The sequence below is a fragment of the Grus americana genome, chromosome Z (assembly GCF_028858705.1).
Source record: "Grus americana isolate bGruAme1 chromosome Z, bGruAme1.mat, whole genome shotgun sequence".
Classification (NCBI taxonomy): Eukaryota; Metazoa; Chordata; class Aves; order Gruiformes; family Gruidae; genus Grus; species Grus americana.
In genome coordinates, this window is record NC_072891.1 from 24,510,603 (window position 1) to 24,534,049 (window position 23,447).

Sequence of the window (23,447 nt, forward strand, 5' to 3'; positions counted from 1 at the left end):
TTCAGACACTGCAGAATCTGAGACAAGGAAGTCAAATGGAACAATGGAAAGGTTGATAAGCTCCTAGTAGAGAAAATGTGATGGTTGAGAATGGGAGAATTTTTGAATGCTTTTTTGAAAGAAGACTGTTTTAATTGCTCACTTTAATATTATGGCCTGCAAGGCCTTGAAGAATCCAAGGAGAGGTGTTGGTCATGCAGTCACATCTAGATTGTTCTGAATGAATTATCAAGACATGCCAATACGTGAGTGGAGTTTAATAGTCAAACACAGGTCATTCAGTTAATTTGTTAATAATTGTCAGTCAGAGGAGATGGGAAAAAAAAAATGTGTCTTGTGTGGTTTTGTTCTGAAAAACCTATCACACGGTGTCTGCATAATTCTTAAAAAGTAGTCAGTGTAATAAAATGTCAAGTTCTCTTAAATCCTCTAAAAATTCTGCAGTAGCTACAAAAGTGCTGAAAACAGCCATCTTGGCTTGGAGCAAAATCTTTGCCTAGCAAAAAAGAGCAGCCTGCAGTTCAAATGATTGTACTATAATATTAGTCTGGCTTTCACATTACTTAGAATTACAGTTTAGGCACATCCAGTGAATTGACTGGAATTGATGCTGGCAGAAAGACTGAGTAATCTTCATCTAGACAGCTTCCTGTCAGATTCAGATTTAGCCGTACCAATGTATTTGGTGTAATTATTGTAAGACTTTTCACCAAGGTATAAAATTCCCTGCTTTAAATTAAATTAGAAGGAAAAAATCTATGTTTGATTTAGACAATAGTGGCCATCAGCTTCTCAGCATAGACCTCAAGACTTGCATCTTCCAAGATGTACTTTTTTTCCTCTACCTGCTATTGCAGTAATGGGCCATATTTAAGCTTTTAATGCTAACCTTCAAAGCTGTATGTGAAACTAGCATAACTTAGTGGTGAAACAGCCCATGGCATATGATGAGGATGTATTACCCAAGCAAGACTTCCATTAGAACCTTGGATTTTTAAGTCTCTTTCACATGTACTTGAAAGACCTACCCCAGTAACTGGAACTTAATAGCTGAAAAGACACAGGTGACAACAGGCCTTACATTTCACTTGGAAGCTGCTAAAACTCACTTCATCATTTTGAAATGTCTTGGCATGAGGACAGGAGGGGCGGGGGGGAAGGTTTCCTGTGGACTTCAGGAAGAACCATATGCACATGTTTGCATTCCAGAGGTTTCTGAAGGGCTGACAGTATCTCAGGGGTTGATAAAACAACTTCAAATTACTTAAAATTACATAGCTTTAAAATCCTAAAATGTTACTCTAAAATGTGTGGGGAGGTGGAGGGGAATGAAATTATAATTGGTTTTGATTTAAGTTAATTCAGCTGGTCATAACAATTAATTTCTATTTTAGCACTTCCATGTCAATGTAAGACAATTAAAGCAATATTGCTTTAATAAGCAAGGATTTACTTAATCTTAAAAGTATATTTAAAAAAGTAGTATTACTCAACTTCTGATCTCTAGAAGTTCAGAATACATAGACAGCATCTTCTGTGTTTGCCTTATTGTTTTTTCTTAAACACAGAAGGGAAGATGGGGATTTGACACTGTTCTCATAACAATGTACAAATAACTTCAGGACAGATGGCCTGTTTGAAATATTCAGAGCTTTTCACTTTAAATGCTGACATGGAAACATCTGTGCCAGCTATGAAACATCAGTCTTCACTTACAAATGGTTCGTCTTTCAAAAATCATGTGTCATATTTATATACCTTTCAGTTGACTTTCTAGAAGTAAAAAGGTGACATAATTAGGCTTGAGTAATATATTTCCATAATAGTAATAGTTTCTGTAAAATGTTTATTTGTTATAACGGTGTGCAGTTTTGTCCTTCTGCTTACTCATTTTTGCAATACCTGTAATAACTTTTTTTGCTTCAAGCCTGATCTGAAGTGTCAGGTTGCTCTGGGTAATTGTTTCTTATATCTTCTATAAATATCAGAAGGGGGGAAGTACCTTATCCTTAAAGAATTTCTAGCCTTCTAAGTAAGTGTTCATTGCCTTTTATTTAAACAGTGGAAAGAAGCATGTTGGATTTTCCCCAGCATGTCTCACCCGACAAAGAGGTACGCTTAGCAAGTACAGAAGCTGACAAAAAGCTTTCTAATTTTGATGTGGAGATGAGCATGAGAGAAGATGTGTTTCAGAAGATTGTTTATTTGCAGGTAAATCACAATTATATCTGCATAACTTGTGGAAATGTAGATAAAATTCCAGCAGTGAAAAACTTTTCTCTAAAGAAGTTAGTATCCACAGCGCTTTTCAAGATTCCCATCACTGTGTGTGTTTCCCCTGTGTCCATACCATTCAACTCTTTCCAGTGGGACACAGCTGTACAAAAAGCCTCTGATTCCACAGAAACTTAAGCCAGTGTAACTTGGTGCTCCCGCTCTTTGCTTCTCATGTCTAGATGTGTACATCCTTCTCTCTCCATTGCAATAGCTTTGAATTTTGTCTAATCTTCCAGTGACCTGAACCTAAACTAGCAGAAGAAAACCCATCAGGAAAACTAAAATTTATTGTTTTCTGCTGGCTGAGCTCCCTGAACAGATCTGCCCTGTGCATCACCAAGGGGGGAGGAAGAAAAGAGGCAATATAGCAATGTATTTAGGTCAGCTTACACTGCTTTTGAATTTGTCAAAAATTGTGCTTTATTGAAGTTGTTGAGAATTTTAAATTTTAAAGTTGAGTTTTAAGTTATAAAAGTTAATGAGAACATATAACTGGGAGTGACGTCCAAAATTACCTCTCTTGATATGCTAATTACAGACAGCTACATTGTATACTCCTCCTCATATGTTGCTTAAGCCTCAAAATAAAACTAAGTCAAAAGATACATTTACTGTTGAACTAGTTTATATCCCTTTTGTGTTTCCATTTAGCTTTCCTTTAATTGAACACCTACAGGTATCTTGTATTCTTCATTTGTACTATTTATTTTGTAGCTCAAACAGGAATAACATTTGGTTTTGTTCAAATGCATCTAGTAACATTTTGTAATAATTTCCCAAAGGTGAAATTTAAAGATAATGCAAGGAAGCTATCTAATGTGAAAACTAATATATATGCATTTGTCCATGCTTCAGATGTGAATCTTCCCTTTCAACCCCACTGATTTTTAACCTTCTTGTGATGCTGATAATATATTGGAGCCCTGTTCCTTGGAGTAATCATTTGTGCTTTTTTGCAGTGTTGACTGGGAACCAGAATAATATTTGCAGCACCTTACTAAAGTGCCTTCCAATGCCATTGTCTTCTATTGCTGTGTTTTCTAGGTGCATTTTCAGGTGTTCTCCTCTAGCTGGCTATGGTTGTTTATGTGTTTGTGGAGGTATTTAATATCCCCATTTTGAGGACCTTCTGTTGTGTGTGGACAGATAGTGCCTTATGTTGATTTTTATTTTTTTTTCGCTCTGTGCCTTATGTTGATTTTCCCTTGCCTGCTCTGTTGCTAGTAATTAAATGGTTTGATATGTATTTATTATTTGTTGTGATTTTCCCCACCCTCCAGTGAAGTATGCACAGATACATTTACGACTAATCTGCTGTATCTATGTATCTATTTTTAATTACAGGAATTTCTGATAGTGGAAACTGATTGCTGTTATTTGCTAGTATTACTTTCTCATAATCTTTTTAAAAAATGTTTTTAATTTGGTGTTTTCCTACTTAATTTTCCTCTGCACCAATACTTGGCTTTTGTAACAGTTATAACTGTTGCTTAAATTTCCATTTATTTTTTTTAGAGATTTTTCTTGGCTTAACTGCAGCATGCAGGCATGTTTTAGTATTAGTTTTCCAGAGGTGCAACCTCTAAGCATATATCAACTTCATAATAACTATGAAAATAGTAGCAGTTTTTGCTGTAGAACAGATATGAAATTGCCAATAGTGCCAGACTGATCAAGTCTTGTTTTTTCCAAATCACAAAAGCTCTTGTAAATTTTTGGTAAATTTCTAATGCCACCTTCTGTTAAAAACTCTTAGTTGAAAAGTCGGGTTCCTGGAGCACATAAAGGAAAAAAAGGTCTTCTACAAACAGAAATGTTTTGCTGAAATAATTTTATCAGTTTAGATGAGCCAGTAAAATATTTTGATTAAATCTAGTTTTTCATTGCCTCATAGGAGGATTTAATAGTTCAGGTATATGAATTCAGTTTCATAATACTGCACAAGGGCTGGATTAAAAAGCAATAAGGTGAGGGCCCTCACACTCCCATGTTGTTTATAATACAGTCAGTCCACTAAAAGATGAGTAAATCTGCTTGATCTCAGTGATATCTTGAATGTTTTTGCTCCCTTTAGTGAGGACTAAACTTTTCTAAGTTAGAAACTGTTTAGTATTCTTCCTAAATTCTGCTTTATTTAAGAACTGTTGATGGTGGAAGATGTGTGAGATTTTTGTATTTAATTAAAAAAAAAAAATCCCAAAATACAAACAACTAAAAATAATCTAGTCTTTTTCCTTTCCCCACACATTAGGGAAAAAAAAATGCTGGATAAATTTATGTTGTTGAATATGATCCTGATCCTATTCTTTAGAAAATATTTATTTTGGGGTCTGAAACTTGGAATAAAAGTTAATTTGGTAGTGAAACTATCATTTTAAATTTTATTACTCCTAACATCTGCACATGTTGGCTAGCAGAGGCATGCTTAAGAATGTTGCCAATCTTCTCCACCCACGCGCCTTCAGGAAACTCAGATGTAAACAGCTGTTGCAGTTTTTGCTCATGATATTCTAAGTAGGTTTTGTTTCTTATTCTGCCTGAAGATTTCTTCATGGAATAAGATAGCATAGTTGTCCAAACCAAGTATGAAATGGTGTATCAAATCACCAACTACAACCATCCTAAAACTTCTGGAAAGTTCCAAAATTTTATGTGTGTAGTATATTTGAAATTAGCACTTCTGTTGTGGAAATTGTACATCAAACACAGGACGGCATAGACCATCCTGACCAGACCAAAGTTCAGAGATGACCACAGAGTACCCTTGGCTCCTATGCCTGTGAGCGTTTATACACTTGCTTATCCTTAAAGACCTGACAAGTCTTTCTGAATGTGTATCATCCATATCTTAAGCCTGTCTGTGATGCAGATAATCTTCAAGAAGTCTGATATTAAGACTAGAAGCTATTTAACATTGATTTCTTTGAAGTGTACGGAGAGATGTATAGTCATCAAGAGAAGCATGAAGAACACTAACTTAATGTTCTTCTTTTTCCCCCGAAGAATCTTTCTCTTTCTTAGCTTTAGATCACAGCCAATATTTCCTGGTTTTAAGGGCTTAAAATTAGTGTTTCTGAATTCCCTTCTTCTGCCTAAAATCTTTGCTGGTTTTGGGCCCAGGAGATTTTCAGGAGCATGGATAGTTCCATATGCCCAATGGAGGGGCTGGGACATCCCTCACAATGCCTAAATAACTCCGTGAGACTTTTCACAATCGTCTGTCCTTAACTGTTACTGTAATAAAAGTAGTGTCTTTTTATAGAGATTAGAGTACTCAATTTTTTTTGTCTGGCTTTCTATTTTTGAGCCTTGCAGCCAATTAGCACGATATCAATGTTAATATAGTGACAGTATGTGCATTTTTCACATCTATAATTTTGAAGTCTGCTTTTTCTGTCACACTAGTCTTAGGTCAGGAAAAAGAACAACTCTGGAATTGTGGGTTGTCCAGTGTAAAAAAACAATATGTGAAAATTCTGATTGTTACAAATATTTTTGTACTCTATATTACAGCATTGACACTCTTAGATGTAGTGCTTGGTAACATAAAGATCTTCATAAAGCTGCAGAATTTCAGGGAGTATTCTTTGCCAGAAGCAGAGCAGGAAGCCTGAGTGTCGCAGGGAATAAGGTAATAGCATTCTTTTTGTCTTTGTGTTGGGAAATACTTTGTGTGGCTTGCCTTATGCATTTATCACACATGAGGATGGAGATGTGAGGTTTGACTTGGAGAGGACAGAAGGCATGATTTTCATCATTTATTTTCCTCCCAAAAGGAGATTTTGCACCATCTACATCCTGTTATTTAAATACAAAAACAAACAAAAAAAAGCAATGACTGAGTGCTGCAAAAAATCATAGCCACGGTGAAGGGAACACCATGTAATCACGTGACTCAATCATCATTGACTTTAGTTGTGTGGTGACCTATAGTATTTAGATCATCCTTTCCTGAGTCTATGGATTCTTTTAAAAACTACCTGTTAGCAGATAATATTAAAAAGAAAAAATATTCATCATATGACAGTATCGGTAAACTAAGTTAAATCTGCCTATTGCTTTAGAAAAGTTAGTTTATCACAAAGTGAAGTGACTGTTGTCATTTTTTTCACTGGACTTAGAAATTCTTACATATAGGCTATTGGTATATGAATAAGAGTTTTAGGCACGATTGTACTAATGCTTAGCAGTCCTACTGCAGCATAATGCAACTGGGACTTGTGACTCTTTGTGGAGTAAAAACAAAGCTAAACTGTTCTAAGCCCTTTCATGGTTCTAAAAACTAGTCTCCACTAATTTTTAATCCTATATTCAGGGCACTGGTAGAAGTAGACATTATTTATGTGTTGTTGTGTGGATTATTTTTACATTCCAGTGGGGAAAATAGCTGTTTCAAAGTTTTTATTCTTATTTATTTTCCTCTTGGAATACAACTAGGTTCCTGTCTCTTATTTTTTCTGTTTAAGGAAGAGAGGTAATTTGCACTGGCAGGTCATTAGTTCACAGCTGTACATTGCATGTTTCAATGTCCTTACTATTCAGAGGTACTAGTCAAGAATTAATTGTATGTAAGTAAGCTGACGAGAGGGTTGTTTAGACAAGGCAGAGCTAATTTTAACAGCTTCATATTTGAAAGTGAACTTAAACAGAGTATATCCTTTTTAGCAAGGAGTATAAGTTAACACCTTTTTAACATGTTCACATTTAGATGAGGGAAGATAAAATGTTTACAGCATTATTTTCAATTTAGGACAAAATGGTGAGTTTCTAAATAAAACAGTTACGCTGTAGTCAATTTGAAGGAAGACCCTCACAGGACGGATCCATGTTCTGTTACAACCAGTGTCTTGTCTCTTAATGTTGATTGCTTTAGGAAATGACCATTCAGGAATCTTTGTAATAGCATTACCAGACATAGAAATACTGTTCTATTTGTTGTCACTGATTGACTTGTTCTGAAAGAGAAGATGTATATGCTCAAATTTTATGCCATCTGATAACCTCCAGTGACACATCTAATCTTTTGGGTTTTTTTTTAATCCCTCTAACTTTTAAGGTATAGTGTTACCTTACAGCACTGATTTTCTTCAAGTGTATATAAGAAAGGTATCTCTACAGAAAAAGCCCAAGTGCACTCTACTATAAACTAAAAGGGCTTGCCATTACGACAACATGTAAATGTGCCAAGATACTTGGTAGAAGAAAATTATTTTAAAACCATGCTACATCAGTGTAAGAATACTGTTGCATAAGGTAACTGGTTTTGGAAGGTCCTTCACACTAAAATCTGGGATGTTCCTTTTTTATTATGGTGGTGTTCTAAAGAACAACTCTGTTCAGACCCTTCTAATGCTTGGTATGTTTCTTACACCAAATTTAATTATTCTATACTGTCATTTCAGCAAACTTGTGATCCTGAAAATGTAAAGCCTGAAACAAAGCGGTATCTAGAGAAATCGGTTCAAGTGGGAAAAAGAAATGGACTCCATCTTCCTAAAGAAGTGCAGAATGTAAATATGGACTATTAATTTATAAAGCAAAGGTTATAAGCAAACTGTTGAGGGGATGAAATTATGGTTGTATAGCTGTACTAAGCATGTATTTGAACTTTGTGCTTTTGCACCTGCTTAATTACTGCTCTAATCTTAACTGTTCTTAGTTCCAGATCCATCCTTTAAACTTAAATCACCTTAAAGTTTTTAAATTAATCTGTTAGACACTCATGGTACTCAGTGGATAGAGGTGGTATGCATCACCTCAGCCTTCCAGAATAAAAGAAGCCTATCTGGAAGAGTTTTGTTAAATATTCTGATTACAGAGAATGCGTAAATTACACAGATTCCTAGCCAAAAGACCTCTCAAAAATGTTATTTATGAGTCCAAGCTTCAGAAGTATGTATTAATTAACAGGTATTTTAATTTCAATGATTAACCAATGCTGTAAAATGTGTCCAAGATTTTAGGATTTTGACTACAATAAAAACTTGAGGTAGCTTGCTTAAAGGGAGCACAAGCCACACTGAGTTTAGCTTCATTAAGGGAGGATTTACTCAAGCATATGAAAGCACTTGTCACTTCTGAAAATCATGATGTACATTTGTCAGCATGTGAGATGCTGACATAATTCTCTTTGAATTCTGAGTGATGTTATATAACAATCTCGATTTATGACTCTTGAATAGACTTTACCCTTTGAAGAAAATAATCATTCTTCATCGACTTTCTTCAATTCATGGGAACAGTTTCATGTGTATTTTCATTGCTTAAGGGCAGCTGATGCCTCTAAAGGAATTTTGAAATACTTTGTAAGGAGGCAATAGTTGAATTACATTTAAGTAAAAACTTGACTAATGATAGTCTCTGCCAAATTTTGTATTTGGTGTATATTCTACCGATAACTACTGTGTTTATGTGAACTTGACAGTAAGGGGTAGAGACATGCTAAGAGGTATATTAGAAAATGTTTCAGATGGGTGAATATCAGGATTTTAAAAAAGGTTGTGAAATGACCTTGTCTTGTGTGGATATTCTCTTCTTTTTGTCATACCTGTACAATTCCAAAGGAGCGTTTTTCAGTAGGTTACATGCATTTTTATTCCCTTGATTCTCATTGATTTTAGTGGATAATTTTACACTTAAAATTGTAATTCAGGCTTTTCAAATACAAGAAAATAATTGAATGTTAGCACATAATGCTCTTCAGAGAATGTCTTTGTGTTCAGTCCCCTCTGAGTTGAGAACACATTTGAAATGTTGTCTAAGCAATAGCCCTGACCCAGGGTTCATTGGGAATACTATTGCTCAGGACCAAAAGAAAGATAAAAGGGAGGCTGAGGGAGAGTGAAGTATGATGCTACCCACAGTATGTTACTTTCTCAATGCTGGTATTCACTGTCAGCTGTTAGAAAGCCCAGCTGGAAAAAGTGAAATACTATTAATGTGGAGAATAGTAATTGCCAAGTTTGATTTTTGTTTTTCCACTAAGTTCAGTTTATACCTGATACAGGAAATAAAGGCAATGAAGAAAAAATTGAGTGAGCTGTGTATAGACTTTAACAAAAACCTAAATGAGGAAAACACATTTCTTGTATTTTCTAAGGAAGAACTTGGTGAGTAGTATGCTTGCTCTTTCCATTTCTTCAACCTTCCATTTTTACTGGAGTAATCTTTTTTGGCCCAGTGAATGATGGTTAGATCAAGTGAAATTCTGTTTTCCAATCTTCTCTGTTTCCTTTTTAATCTTTCCCCAAAGTCAGTTTAGAATTACCCTTTGCAGGTGTTTATGATTTCTTCATAGATTTGTGCTTCCTGAAGTGTTTGCCTTCTCTACTTCTTTTCTCAGTTCTCTGCCATCAGGCAATCCCCTGTGTATTATATTCATTGCAATTACTGGAAAAACTTTTCTGTCCCAAAATATATTTTAGTTACTTCAATCATTTAAACTGATCTACAGATTTCATGTTGACAGAGAATTTAGGATTCATAACCTGAAGGGCATGGCATAAAATGTGCTTTACTAACACCAGGGATATTTTTATGTCATGTTCAGGTTTTTATCTGGTAGCCTTACATATATTTCTCTTTTGCTTACAAGTGTTTCCAACTTTTATTTTGCTTGGTTATGATTTGAAAAAGTTTACCAAATAGTTGTAAAGAGAGGGGTTATGTTTCAGTGGAGATTTCTGATGTCAAATTAGATTGCAGTAAAACAAATGCAACAATCTTACGAAAAGAGGAGGGGATTAGTAATTCTGGTAAACACTCTTTATTAAATTGTGTTCTATAGAAGGCCTTCCTGATGACTTTGTTAAGAGTTTAGAGAAGACCGAGGAAGACAAATATAAAATTACTTTAAAGTATCCCCACTATTTTCCTGTCATGAAGAAATGCTGCATTTCGGAAACCAGGAGGAAAATGGAATCTGCCTTTAACTCAAGATGCAAAGAGGTATGTTGTGTATTGACTGTTTTACAAGGTAATGGCAGAGTTGAAAAACGGAGCTAGACATTCAAATGTTAGATTTGAGTTCTATATATTGTCGAGTACTATGAAATCAAAGCTTACCAGTGTGATCTTTAACAGTTCCTTGCTCTAGTTTATTCTGATGTCTAAAGACCTTAGAAGTTCCGCCTCTGTGTGTGTACGGATCTTAAAGTTTCAGTGGTGCTGTTAATAGGAGTAGGATTTTGTTCTTTCACCAAATTTCCCTGCAGTGTTCTGCAGCTGCTTACTGGCACTTTCCTCCCAGAGAAGAATATCTGATTGTAGCTTCTGTAGTACTTTCGGATTCTTCAGAATGAGAGGGGTTATTTAAGTACGCATTTCAATTATGAAATATAGGTGATTAAATGTGAAATTAATGCATTGCATATTGATGAGAATTTTAATTAGATGTTTAAAACCCCCTAATTTTTATAAAAGTTTTATTTAATGGTCTGAAAAATAGCTGGAAACATGCCTTATAAAAAGAGGAAATCATTTCACAAATAATTTATTTGGTACTGATGAGACCAGGCAGATAGGTACAAAAATAATGAAAAGGACAGAAAGGATAGAAGTGTTATTCAGGCAATTGTACCAATCATTCATTAGAAGACAATGGCAGAGTTGAGCTTTTGTGCTTGAAGTGCTGGGAAAAGTGAAGAGTACAGAAGATAAAATGGCACCAAGAACTGAACACTCAGCAAGTCAGCACACGTAAAGGGATTTGCTGTTAAAACTGTGGGCCAATCTTTGAACCCAGTGCTTGAAAAAAAGGCTTTTTCCTGAGAAATCTCACTTTTCAAGAACTGAAGGTTAACACAGTTACATTTTTCAGTTTCTCAAGGATCCTCCACCACATTTACTTCAGGGTCTGGGGTTTTTGTGTTTCAGATTTCTTTCTCTGACTGCCATCATCAGAGTGGCAAAAGAGGGAAATTTGCAAACAAGCTTTGAATGTTGGCACAGTAGCTTTGCAGTCTATCTTCATCATTAACAAGCAATTAAGCCTGCTGTCAGCCATTTCCCTGTTATCTTTCACATTTAAATGATTGATAAAGGAAATAAACTCTTTGCAACAGCCCAAGATTTGTTACTATCATAAAAGAAAATAGTGTATCTTTTGATTAATTAAAACAGGTAAACTATAATAGGGAGAGTAATGACTCATACTGACTAGAAAACTAGCTACCTGGAATCAAATGCTGTGACAAAAAAATTACAAGAATCTAGCTAATCTTACATTATTCTATATTTATAGAATGCTTACAATGTTTCATTTAAAATGTTTACTGTTTCTTATACTTACAGATATTATTCAGATAATTGTTTCTATAACACGCGTTTTCTGGTTTCACTTTACAAATTTGCCTCCTTTCTTTTTTAGGAGAACACAAAAATTCTTCAGCAGTTGCTTCCACTAAGGGCAAAAGTAGCAGAGCTTCTTGGTTATAATACACATGCAAACTTTGTCCTGGAGGTAAACACTGCAAAGAGCACAGATAATGTAACAGCCTTCTTAGGTTTGTTCTTATTTATAAACAATATATAATTTTATAATTGGTATGGCAACATGACTCCTCAGCCAAGATAAATTTAAATACGTAATTGGGTCACAGTGTCCGTTTAGATAGAAGAGGAACTCTCTGTTGTGTCTGTTCTGGCATACTTTTTTCTTTTTTTTTTTTTTTTTTTTTGGACTGTAGCTGTACAAATGCAATTGCTCGTAAACAGGGAAGCACAAGACAAAAATCTGAAAATAACTGCTTTGTGGCACCTAATACAGGCAAGCAGTTATGTCTTTCTCTGCCCCAAAATGCAGTTATCGTAATTTAGAACCAGAGTAACGTGCAGCCTAAGCAATTTTATCAGTTCAAGAGGCTGCGTCACAGTTGTGTCTCTTCATTCCCTTAGGTTAGCCACATTTATTTTTTTTGTGCGTCTCTAGCCTTAGTGTCTTTTTGTGATACAACTGCAATGAAAGATTGCAGTATGTGATGATGCAATTTCTGTGAGCTGAATTAAAAAATTAAATCTGGAATGATAGATTAATTTTTGAATTCAAAAGCCCTCTAATGGAATTTGCTCTAAAAACAAAGCTATCTAGAAAATTTTAAACTGAGCAGTTTACAAATTTATAGTCATCCTGTTGACCTCAGTGGGCCCACTCTTGTGTATAGAGTTAACCTCTACTTTCTGAAATTATGTACTTCCACAGGATAGTATTAATTCCTTTATTAATGTCTCCTAACAACACTTAGGATTGTATATTGATATATCATATAACTAAACCCCCCAAAATAATTCAGTACAGCAATAAAGTCTGGTGGTAGTGGTTTTTTGTGTTTAAATATCAATAAAAAGGCTCAAATGCACCTCTTCCTTCACTTGTAATTCTGTCGTATTTCTCCTGTTACGGTGTAAGCTCAGCTCCCTATGTGGCAATACCAATTATCCCTATATTTGTCAATGAACTTACACTTAATTTTTATTTATAATTAAATGTTAGAATTACCTGATTTTTTAAAGTGTACTTAACATGGTTTGGACTCCTTTCTATCCATAATATTTTTGTAATTCTAAATGGGCTTATATAATACTGATTTTTTTTCAAGGTGACACATCTCATAATTTAGCAGTTATTGTTGTGAGTTTACCTTTTTACAGTATGAGATCATATACTTTTCATAAATATCATGTTTCATGGTAATTCCCATATAGGGAGAATGTTCATCAAATTAATTGTCAGCTTTAATTTAGTTCTTTAGATATATCCTCAGCTACAAGCATGACAGTATGAGTTGCTCTGCTTTGTTCATAGATATTCATGTTTTAAATCAATGCTCATAAGCTGATCTTAAGGCTAGGAAGAAAAGCATTCTGTCCTCTGACATATTCTGAATTTAGCATAATACGAGCTGCAAACAGTATTTCAGTCATGTAAATGCATATAGTGTTTTACAGCCTACCTAGAAACTGGAGTGGCAATTCCTGAATTTTACACTCTGGATAACAATAGTGAACATTAACCTGAATTCTTAAGGAAGGAAAAAATGTTTGGTAGTCCAGAAATACTTTCGAGAGAATAAGTACAGTATGTACTTTATGAGAGTTTCAGTAAGCTTAAATATTTTATATTCAAAATATTGGATTCAAAGTGCTATGACCCTTTCTTGTCCAAGAAAAGCTGTATTGGAAAAAAATTGAGATTATAGAGATTAATGTGCAGTGGCTTTGGTAGTCTAGAAGCTAGCCATCGTATAGGCAAGAACTCGTTAGTCTCTTGTTCTTTTATAGGACTTTAGCTAGAAGTAGGTCATGATCTGTTTTGAAAAATCTTGGAGAAAAAAAAGTAGCGTTTGAATTTTACAGTCTTCCAGTAACTAATAGTAGTTGGAGTCTTAGGCTGTTTCTGCAGAAACACATCAAGAGAACTGAGATTACATGAGGTAAAATCAAAGGTTTCAAGCAAAAGTGTCTAGTGTTATTTTCCATTTCTGATGTGTCTGAAAAAGCCTAAATTTACCAACACCCTTTACAGTACTGCTAGGCCTATGTGGACTCCTGTATTATTCCTAGCATGCCTGCAATTAAAAGTCATTAAGACAAGAAAGCAGGCAGTTTGCTTGCTGTTAGTCAACAAATGTAAAACTCTAGCATCCACTCTTGGGGGATGTGCTTAAAGTTATGTGTGTGTTTTGTAGGAATACATGTTATAGTAAGGAACACAGAAGTTGATTCCAAAGCAATCTTTGTTTCAGATGATTTGAGTAAGAAGTTAAAGCCATTGGTTGAGGAAGAAAGGGAATTCATTCTAGACTTGAAGAAAAAGGAGTGTAAAGAAAGAAACTTTGATTATGATGGAAGAATCAATGCATGGGATCTTCATTATTATATGAACAAAACAGAAGAGCTGAAGTACTCCATAGATCAAGAAAAGCTGAAGGAATACTTTCCAATTGAGGCTGTTACAGAAGGCTTACTGAATATTTACCAGAAACTGCTGGGACTTGTATTTGAGCAAGTAGAAAGTGCTCATGTTTGGCACAACAGCGTTACTCTTTATACAGTAAAGGATAATTCAACAGGAGAAACGTTAGGGCAGTTCTATTTGGACCTTTACCCCAGGTAATTATGACTTAGTGTTTTACTTATGTGTTTAAAATGGAGTTGGTTTTAGTGGGTTGCTGATGTGGTTGAAATTAAATGCATATGGAAGTAAATATTTGGGCCACTGACAAGACCATTGCTGTGTTCATTAAGTTGTCCTCTGGACTGTTTTCAGATTGTTTACACTTTTTTTTTTCTTCCCTGTATTACTGTGTTTCTTGTTTACGTTGGTTTATGAAGCATTACTACTTTGTTCGTTTTCTGTAGTTTTGCTGCCTAGTTAGTTATCCATAATTTTTTGCCTCTATGAACTTTTCTCCTTCCTAACTGTAATACTGTGTTTTACTTTTCATTTATGTCAAACTGTTACTCCAGTCTGTTCAGATCAATTACATTCCTATCTGCCCAGTGCTCCTCGTTTGTCCCAGTTCCTTTTTACACTTTATGTGTGCATTTTGTACCTTGTTGTCCAGACTGCTAAAGAAAATATCAAATAGATCAAGACCAAGAATAGATTCCTGTTGAGCACACTTTGAAATGTACTTCCAGGTTGATCTCTGTAGCTCTCCAACTCTCTTTGTAGCTATTTACAGCATCATCTGTGTCCTTCAGAGATTAGGAGACTAGACTGATTTATTTACAGGATTTATTCTTAGTTAGTCCTTTTTGACTGTTTCTCACTGGTTTGTTGGGGTTTTTTTTAATTATTCTTTAGCAATTTATAAATTGGCTGATACCATTTTTTAATATAAATTGATTTAAGGGTTGAGAAAATCAGGTAGTTGATACAATAGTACATAAATTGTTCTTTTTAAGATAGGCACATGTTATCTTCTTCACCTGTTTGCCTGCTCCCCCCTTTTACATATGTGTTGGGTTGACCCTGGCTGGGGGTCAGGTGCCCACCAGAGCCGCTCTATCACTCCCCTCCTCAGCAAGGCAGGGAGGGGAGAAAGGAAGATGGAAAAACAACCCCAGACTCATGGGTCGAGATAAAGGCAGTTTAATGTAGCTAAAGCAAAAAGCTGCACGCAGAAGCAAAGCAAAAAGCTGCACGCAGAAGCAAAGCAAAAAGCAAAAGATTATTCTCTACTTCCCATCAGCAGGCGATGTCTGGCCACTTCCTGGGAAGTAGCGCTTCAGTATATGCATACCGCTTACTCTGGAAGACAAACAGTGTAAAAAAACCCCAAACAAACAAACAACAAAACCCAAAACAATGAATGCCCCCGCCCTGTTCCTCCCGCTGTCTCTCAGTTTCTTATTGCGATGTCGTATGGTATGGACTATCCCTTTGGTCAATTTGGGTCAGCTGTCCTGGCTGTGTCCCCTCCCAAGATCTTGCCCACCCCCAGCCTGCTGCTGCAGGGGGGAAAGAAATGTTGGAAAGACAGCCTTGATGTGTGCTGGCACTGCTCAGTAGCAGCCAAAACACTGGTGTGTTATCAATAGTTTGCTAGCTACCAATACACAGTACAGCACCATGAGGGCTGCTGTGGGGAGAATTAACTCCATCTCAGCCAGACCCCATACAACATATCATGTGAATTGCTGAAGCTATTTGTTCATAAGACTCTTCTGACTTAACTAGACAGTTAACTACTAGGGTTTAGGGCAAAAATTTCAAAATAATTTTTCTTTAAACTTTTGGATCACACTGAAAATGCTGTAAAGTGTATTCTTTTGTCTCCTGTAAGGAAAGAAAAAATACTGCTTCAGAGGACAGAACTTAATCCTTCCTGCTACAGTAGCAGCTTAAAATAGAATTGACATCTGAAGTATATATACTTTCAGTATTTGAGTAAAAAACAGATTCTTGTAAATGCTGCTGTGAATCTTAAAATGATGTGATTTAAGTACTGGATTTTTTTCCCCCTTATGCTCTTAACAGGATCTTAATCTTAGAAGTCATGAAAAGATGTACTTTCTTTGTGTAAAGCATTAAAGAGACACTGACTGATTATCCCTGTTCTTGAATAGGCTTCGCCATTCTGGTGAGCAGGCTTGTGATTTGAAGATAGTATCTTATATATTTTCTTATACAGAGAGGGAAAGTATGGGCATGCAGCATGCTTTGGTCTCCAACCCGGCTGTCTTATCTCTGATGGCAGCAGGATGATGTCTGTAGCTGCTCTGGTAACCAACTTCACAAAACCAGCATTGGATCGCCCATCATTGCTGCGACATGATGAAGTAAAGACTTATTTCCATGAATTTGGTCATGTAATGCATCAGATATGTGCACAGGTTAGTGATGTTTCAATTCCAGTGTATGACTTACTTTCCACACTGTCTCAAAGTCTGGTTTGGTGGTTTATAATTTTAGTAAAGCACATATGCAGTTTTTTGGTTATTTTTCAAAGTGGTAAGCTGGGCAAGGGTTTTTTGTTTTAATTTTTATTTAAAACTACAGCAATGAATACACCTTCTTATGAAAAACATTTTCATAGGAACATATACTTTTGCATTTGCACCATGCAGATACATGCAACAAGGGAATAGATCCATGTGTAAAGTAAAGGAGGTACTCAGTGGTGGCTTCTGTTACAGCTGTCAGAGAGCTTTTTATTACTTCTAGTAATAATCTAGCATGCTAGATATTAGAAGCAAAAAACAGTTGCTGTACCTAGGAATGCAAATGATGTGTGAATCCAGATCACCTGCAGCATTTTGGCATTTAGTGCTCTTGAGAGCTATCATTCCTGGCATCAAAAGCATGAAACAGGTCTTGCCTGAGCTGTTGTATTTTCTGCTCCCCTATCTGACAGTCAGGGTTCTCACAGTGACCAGAAAGAACTGAAGCTAGTCTTCAGATTTTGCATCAAGATGTCAATAAAGTTATAAAATTGCTGAATTCATTTTCACTTACATGTAAAATTGATTCTACCAGATGATGGATTTATTATTGGCCTAATGAAAATTTTGCGTTTCAGAGACAAGTCTCAGTATTCATTCACAAAAAAAATTGCATATTTATCTACAGTTCCAGATTTTATGTAGCACTGCTTTCATCTTCTTTATAAATAAGTACCAAATAATAAAATCAGAGAAATATCACACACAATAGATTTTAATTTTGACCTTGATCCTAGAGACTGGGACTGCAGAATAAAGAAACAAAGTCGTAGAAATCCAGAATTAAACAAATGACATTCAAGCAAACTTCAGAACAAGTAGCTAGGCTTGCACAGATATTTTTGCATCATGTTGAAGGTAGAAATATAATGATTGCTTGATCATCTTCACCCTAAGACAAGTGTTCTGAGCTCAGAAATAGATATAAAACCTGTTTGTTCTTTTAAACCACCTAGAAGATATTTATAAATTGGACACATTCAGCATTGGTAGAAAGCTGACTGCAACATTTTGATAACCAATGAGGATGTGGCTGAGTGTTGTAGAGCCCCTTCTGGGCAGCCCAAGCCAACAGTTCCAATGCTTATATACTGTACTTGCTGCAGAATTGCACACAGTCAGGGAGGCCTGCTTTCCAGTTGTCTCTGCCACCGCTGAGGTGGTTTCTACATGCATAGCTGCTGTGCTCACTGGTCTTCTAATTTATGTAAATTGTTATTTGCACACCTGCAAATAACTTGTTAGTCCTACATAAGAACATCCTTTGGGATTTGTGCAAGCACAACACTATCTTGTTTCATACAATGATTTGTTTAAGTATGTTAAAACTTGACATTTAAAGGGTATGGAGGGATTAGATGGGGTGGGAATCTGTGAGCTTCTGGTAAAGATCAGCTTTTGGAGACTGATGCTGCTTATAATGTACTGGGGATATGCTGGAAAGTGAGATATCAGGGCAGGGAGGGGATCTGTTCATGCCATTAGGGAAGGATAGCTATTTGAGTACCTGAACCAAATGTCTTAATATTTTTTGTTAGCGTGGTGCACTTGTGTATGGGTAAATGAGGATATTTGGAGGCCAACGAATGCTTGTACATCTCTTGCCTTTTGCTCTAGCCACTTCTATCACCATTTCTTTCCAGCTTTTCTTCATATCTGCTATTCAGCTGGTAGACTAGCCTGTTACAAATATGGATTTGAATAACCCACAAGTGTAAATGAAAGCAAATGTGTTTGTCCTTTTCTGCTGTTCTTCTGAAGATATGAGAGGAAGATACATGCATGTGACATAGCTGTCAGTTCAATGTATGTCCTATATTACACATGTTTTTTGTTGGGTGGGTTTTTTTAACCCTGCAAGAAAGCAAGTTCAAAAGCCAGTACTCCTGTGGGCATCCATTCCCCGATGGATGATGGAACCTAAGAATATCTACAGCTCTTAGAGAGGACATTTGGGAAACTGAGAATTCTCTTTTTATTTTAGCACTTGAAATGTTTTGTTAGGATGTTGCTGAGAAGGAAAGAGCAATAAAATTGGGTTGGCCAGAGGAGGCACTTATTACAAGACAGGTGTGGAGTGATACCAAATAAATTCTGTTGGCATTCGAACAACTGTCTTTCAAAAGTGATAATTTCTTTTTAGAAACATTTTGGATTTGGAATATATTTTAATGAAGATTTTTAACGGTACAAAACTTTTCTTCAAAATTATTATCTAGAGGGGCTTTTTAAACATGAAGTGATTGACAATACTAAAATAAAAAATAAAAAGCTCTAATATGCTTGGCTTTCAGAAGGAAGATTCTTCTATGTATGATTGAGTGTCAGATTTGGAGACCTTTCATGAATAAACTTGCTAGGATTAATTTCTTTCAGACCATGTATTACTGGCCCAAGAAATTGTGCTATATGTTAAGCCTTATGAATGAAGACAGTTAGGACAAAGCTTAATAGGATAAGTTGGTCAAGTAAAAACTTTGAATCCATGCAGTTGACCGTAATACAATAAACAATTTTATAAGTGTATAATTGGTGTTTATTACTTTACTTTGGGGTAATATAACAAAATTTTAAAACAATTTACAAATTATATCATTGTCATAAGACAACACGGAAACATTCATATTGCTGTCATAACCTAAAAGGTAAAAATCAATAATAAGAAAAATGTAGTACTGTTTCATACCAGTAGAGAATGCAGTAAATAACTACTGAGTAATCTATTTTGTTGCTTGGTAATAGTCTTATATCTGAATTTTTGCCCTCCTTTCTTTAAAATTAATTTTTTTTATTGTTGTTGTTATTATTGACCTGTTCAAATGATTCCTTTTACTGTGATTAACACTGAAATTTTGGCATCTGAAAGTTTATATTCTGCTAGAAATCCTGGCTTCTATTTTCATTTAATACAGTGGCTTTTCCTTTTAGACTGATTTTGCTAGGTTTAGTGGAACTAATGTGGAAACAGACTTTGTAGAGGTTCCATCACAAATGTTTGAGAACTGGGTGTGGGAAAAAGAACCACTACAGCAAATGTCAAGACATTATAAAGATGAGAGCCATGTTGCAGACACTCTCCTTGAGAAACTTGCTGCCTCTAGACTGGCTAATACAGGTAATAATACTGGCTAATACTCCCCTCTCTCCACCCAGTGTATGTATGAAAACATATCATTAAAAAAATTGGTGGGACACATTAAAGACAAATATAATAAGCCCATGGCATTTCTTTTGTGAGTACACTCATCACTGTCTTTCTGGGTTTATCTGCATGGGTACCACCATTAGTAAAGGCTATGATATCAGAGACCACTATTGGCAGGAACAGTAGCAGCTCTGATTTTTTCTGGCTACACACAGGACTCTACATTCCTCTCCATGTGACTTTTTTACCTACCAACTTTGCTCATTTAAAATTGGGGGTGAGGAGGAAGGTCCTGGGTTTTCTGTTGGTTTTTTGTTTGTTTTTTTTTTCTGGTAGCCCAGGGCAGGCACTGTGCATGGATACAGTATCACATTTTCTACATGTATCATCTACATTTGATTTGCACATGACACTTGACAAACATTAAAGTTGTTTGCAAACTTACTGAACATACATAGCACATCCCAGACAGAAGCGTTGTAGTCCTGCACTGCTCAAACAGCGTCTTAACTTCTCAATCCAGATCCTTAAATCCATGTTCTCTACCTTCCCAGTAGATATACTGTCTTCCCAAACTATGGTCCCAATTCTCTTCTCCTTCCACCCTTCATCCGTCTCCAAACCGAGACTGTAATCTCATGTCATTGCCTATCATTTCACTGTTATTCTGTCACTCTCACCCCTCTGTCCCCGTAATCAGAACTCCCCCCAATATCATAGCCTTACCCATTTATGGTACAATTTGTCATTAAGCCGCTGCTGTTTATTTCATACTGCTTCCCTATCTTGAACAAGAAGTTCCTGTCCTTCTGTCTTGTACAGGCATTGTAGGTACATAAGCATTTTTTCTGAGTAAAGGTTCATATCTTATAGCTTTTTCAAGAAAGCCTACAGCAGCTGCAGCAGCAGTTCTTGCTGTTCTTTGGAGTGTCTTAAGGTAGGTATACTTACTGTCGTCTGTGCAAGCCCTGAATGAAATTGTATACTGGAAGTGAAAACAGCTGAAAACTTAATTTTAAATATTAAATTTGCTTTTAAAATATCTGCCTTATTTTGGTCTTGTTCTGTGATGAAAATAACATTTGAAAAGATGTAGCTTATAATGACAATTCCTTTATTAAAAATATGCCTCTCAACTTTTGTAACTGAAGGAATTCAAATGGAATGACATAACTCCAAGTTTTTTCCCTAGTTAAAATTCTAATAATTTAGGATGCATGTTGAGATCTTTGAATAAAATGTGCTAAAGAAGCTCCAGCTACTTTGATGATAGTTAATTAAATGTTCTTACCCACTTAGGCCTTTTAACTCTCCGTCAGATTGTTTTGAGCAAAGTTGACCAGGCACTGCATACAAAGCCATCAGTTGACCCAGCAGATGAATATGCCAAGTACTGTATGGAGACTCTAGGAATTCCTGCCACCCCGGGTATGTCAGTATGAAGCTTTTATATAGCATGTCCAAATGGTTGATTAAACATGACTTTCTTTCCCAATAATGCTTGGCCTACAAAAAATCCGAGTTGTTGTCTATAAAATAATGTACTTTATGAAGCTGAAATAATTACTTGGAAACTTGGGGTGATCTTAATGGTCTCTTCTGAAGGAAGATGAAGGTAAATATAAAACTTAACCTTTTGCAGGTTACATTTTAGAGTGACGTGAATACCACTTTAGATGTTCTGTTACATCTGTGTTGGGTGTGCAAATAGCCTAAAGTGGGAAACAGTTTCCTTTGTAGTCAACAGAATATGACCCATACTTTTAGAGGCATACTCAGACCCTTTATGTTTGAAGTTTCAAAGTAGTTGATACAAATTCCTTATTAATTTATTCTTGAAGTACTGTATACATCAAATAACTGCATTTGATTTAAATAAATTCATGTTAATCTACTTTTCAAGGAACAAACATGCCAGCTACTTTTGGACATCTGGCAGGTGGTTATGATGGTCAGTACTATGGATACCTGTGGAGTGAAGTGTTTTCCATGGACATCTTTTATAGCTGCTTTAAGCAAGAAGGAATAATGAATCCAAAGGTAGGTGATAAACACTTTTTACTAAAGACTTTTGTTGCACTTTGTCTCTTAAACCACATTTATTACAATCATGATCCATAGGTATAACATCTCAAGTATGTCTGTACCTGTCAAGTTCAGATCAACAACAAAAAGGTGTATAAATAACAATTAGTTTAGAAAATCACCTTAAATTTTGGGGGGTTTAATACAATTCTTATAGTCATATATTTAATATTATGTTATGACACTTTTAAGACATTGTGTTGCATTGACTAATGTCTTCCTCTAATTTTAGACTGAAAAACTATATTCCTCCATTGCAAGAGCATATTCTTCTGCTATGAAAGCTGTATGATAATGGTACTCTATTTCCATTAATAGCACCTCAAGTGTGTGGTACTTTTATGTAGTTATTATGTAGAAAACTGAATTTATTTTGATCTTTCACAGCACAGTATAACTCACAAATTTTTTCTCTTTAGTTTTTCTCCCAAGTGGCTTTTGAAGTTCAAATCGGTGACCTGTTCTAGATTTACTGGGGTTTTTTTTCCCTTGTGTAATTTTCCAGCCTCTTCTGCCTCCAGCAGACAGAAAGGATAGTTAGTGATGTGGTTAATAGTCCCGCCAACTCTGGCAACCTTTTTTTATTTTTCAGAGATTATAGTATTAGACTTGTGAGTTGAGACGCTGTAGTTCTATCATGGGAAAAACCTTTCAGTTTTCCTGATCCTTTTATCTGTCTGTCTTCTGGATTCAGCAGCCAGCACTAGTACTTCCCTTCAGTAAATGTATGCAAGAGACAAGTAAAGGAGAGACTAGAAAGTGCTTGACTTTCTTGTTCCTCTCCCGGAATTTGCCCTCATTCTTCCTTTTCATTATCACAGCAACCAGAACTTCTAGAACTGTCCCTCCCTCTAGAGGGTGGAGAAAGAAAAAAAAGATGAGACTTTGACCTGGACGAAGAGAGGAGTCCAAAGAGGAGATAGGATAGGGGCCAGAAAACTGAGACAGTGGTTAGGCCAATAAAACCCAAAAGGGATTTTATAAAGAAAAGCAGCAAGCTGAATAGTTTGAGAAGAGAGGTGACAAAAGGTTTGGAGGTCAAGATTGATTTTGAAGTGCTAGGGATTCATGACAGGTACATGTGAGAATAAGCACTCCTGCTTATTCAGTGGGAAAGTTGTCACTCATCAATAAGAGCAGGAGAGAAGAAATGGCAAGTTAAATAAAAGAATAAAGTAACTTTAATAAAATGCTGTTCATATGGATCTTAAAAATGGCGTTTAGGTAGGGGTGAGACTTGCTGGGGGTTTTTTAACTGTTTGCAGTTTGGAGAGATGGATAAGGGTGTTGGTGCCAGACTTGTGGGACTTTGTGTCAGTTCCCTGTTCTGAAAAGATCTCCCAGACCTTTTTTCTTCTGTTAGATTTACTCCCTACTCTGAAAACTCTTTGCTGAGTGACTATATAGTCAAAATCCTAAGCTATAGCTTGGCAGAATTTCTTTGTGACCTGTACTACTCCTGAGGGATGAAAATACCTTCTATTCTGATTTTTTT

The 23,447-nt window shown here is 35.8% G+C and overlaps 1 protein-coding gene across 2 annotated transcripts in view; it reads left to right on the top strand.

The window, feature by feature from the left end:
• The window catches only part of NLN (neurolysin), a 40,030-nt gene that overhangs the window by 14,218 nt on the left and 2,365 nt on the right, over positions 1 to 23,447 (top strand). For both annotated transcript variants that reach the window (XM_054810188.1, XM_054810189.1), the window contains exons 3-12: positions 2,063 to 2,211; positions 7,680 to 7,787; positions 9,284 to 9,386; positions 10,064 to 10,224; positions 11,645 to 11,780; positions 14,019 to 14,385; positions 16,413 to 16,614; positions 19,651 to 19,837; positions 21,167 to 21,295; positions 21,771 to 21,907. In XM_054810188.1, coding sequence (XP_054666163.1) covers positions 2,063 to 2,211; positions 7,680 to 7,787; positions 9,284 to 9,386; positions 10,064 to 10,224; positions 11,645 to 11,780; positions 14,019 to 14,385; positions 16,413 to 16,614; positions 19,651 to 19,837; positions 21,167 to 21,295; positions 21,771 to 21,907 — 1,679 coding nt within the window. The remainder of the gene's footprint in view (positions 1 to 2,062; positions 2,212 to 7,679; positions 7,788 to 9,283; positions 9,387 to 10,063; positions 10,225 to 11,644; positions 11,781 to 14,018; positions 14,386 to 16,412; positions 16,615 to 19,650; positions 19,838 to 21,166; positions 21,296 to 21,770; positions 21,908 to 23,447) is intronic.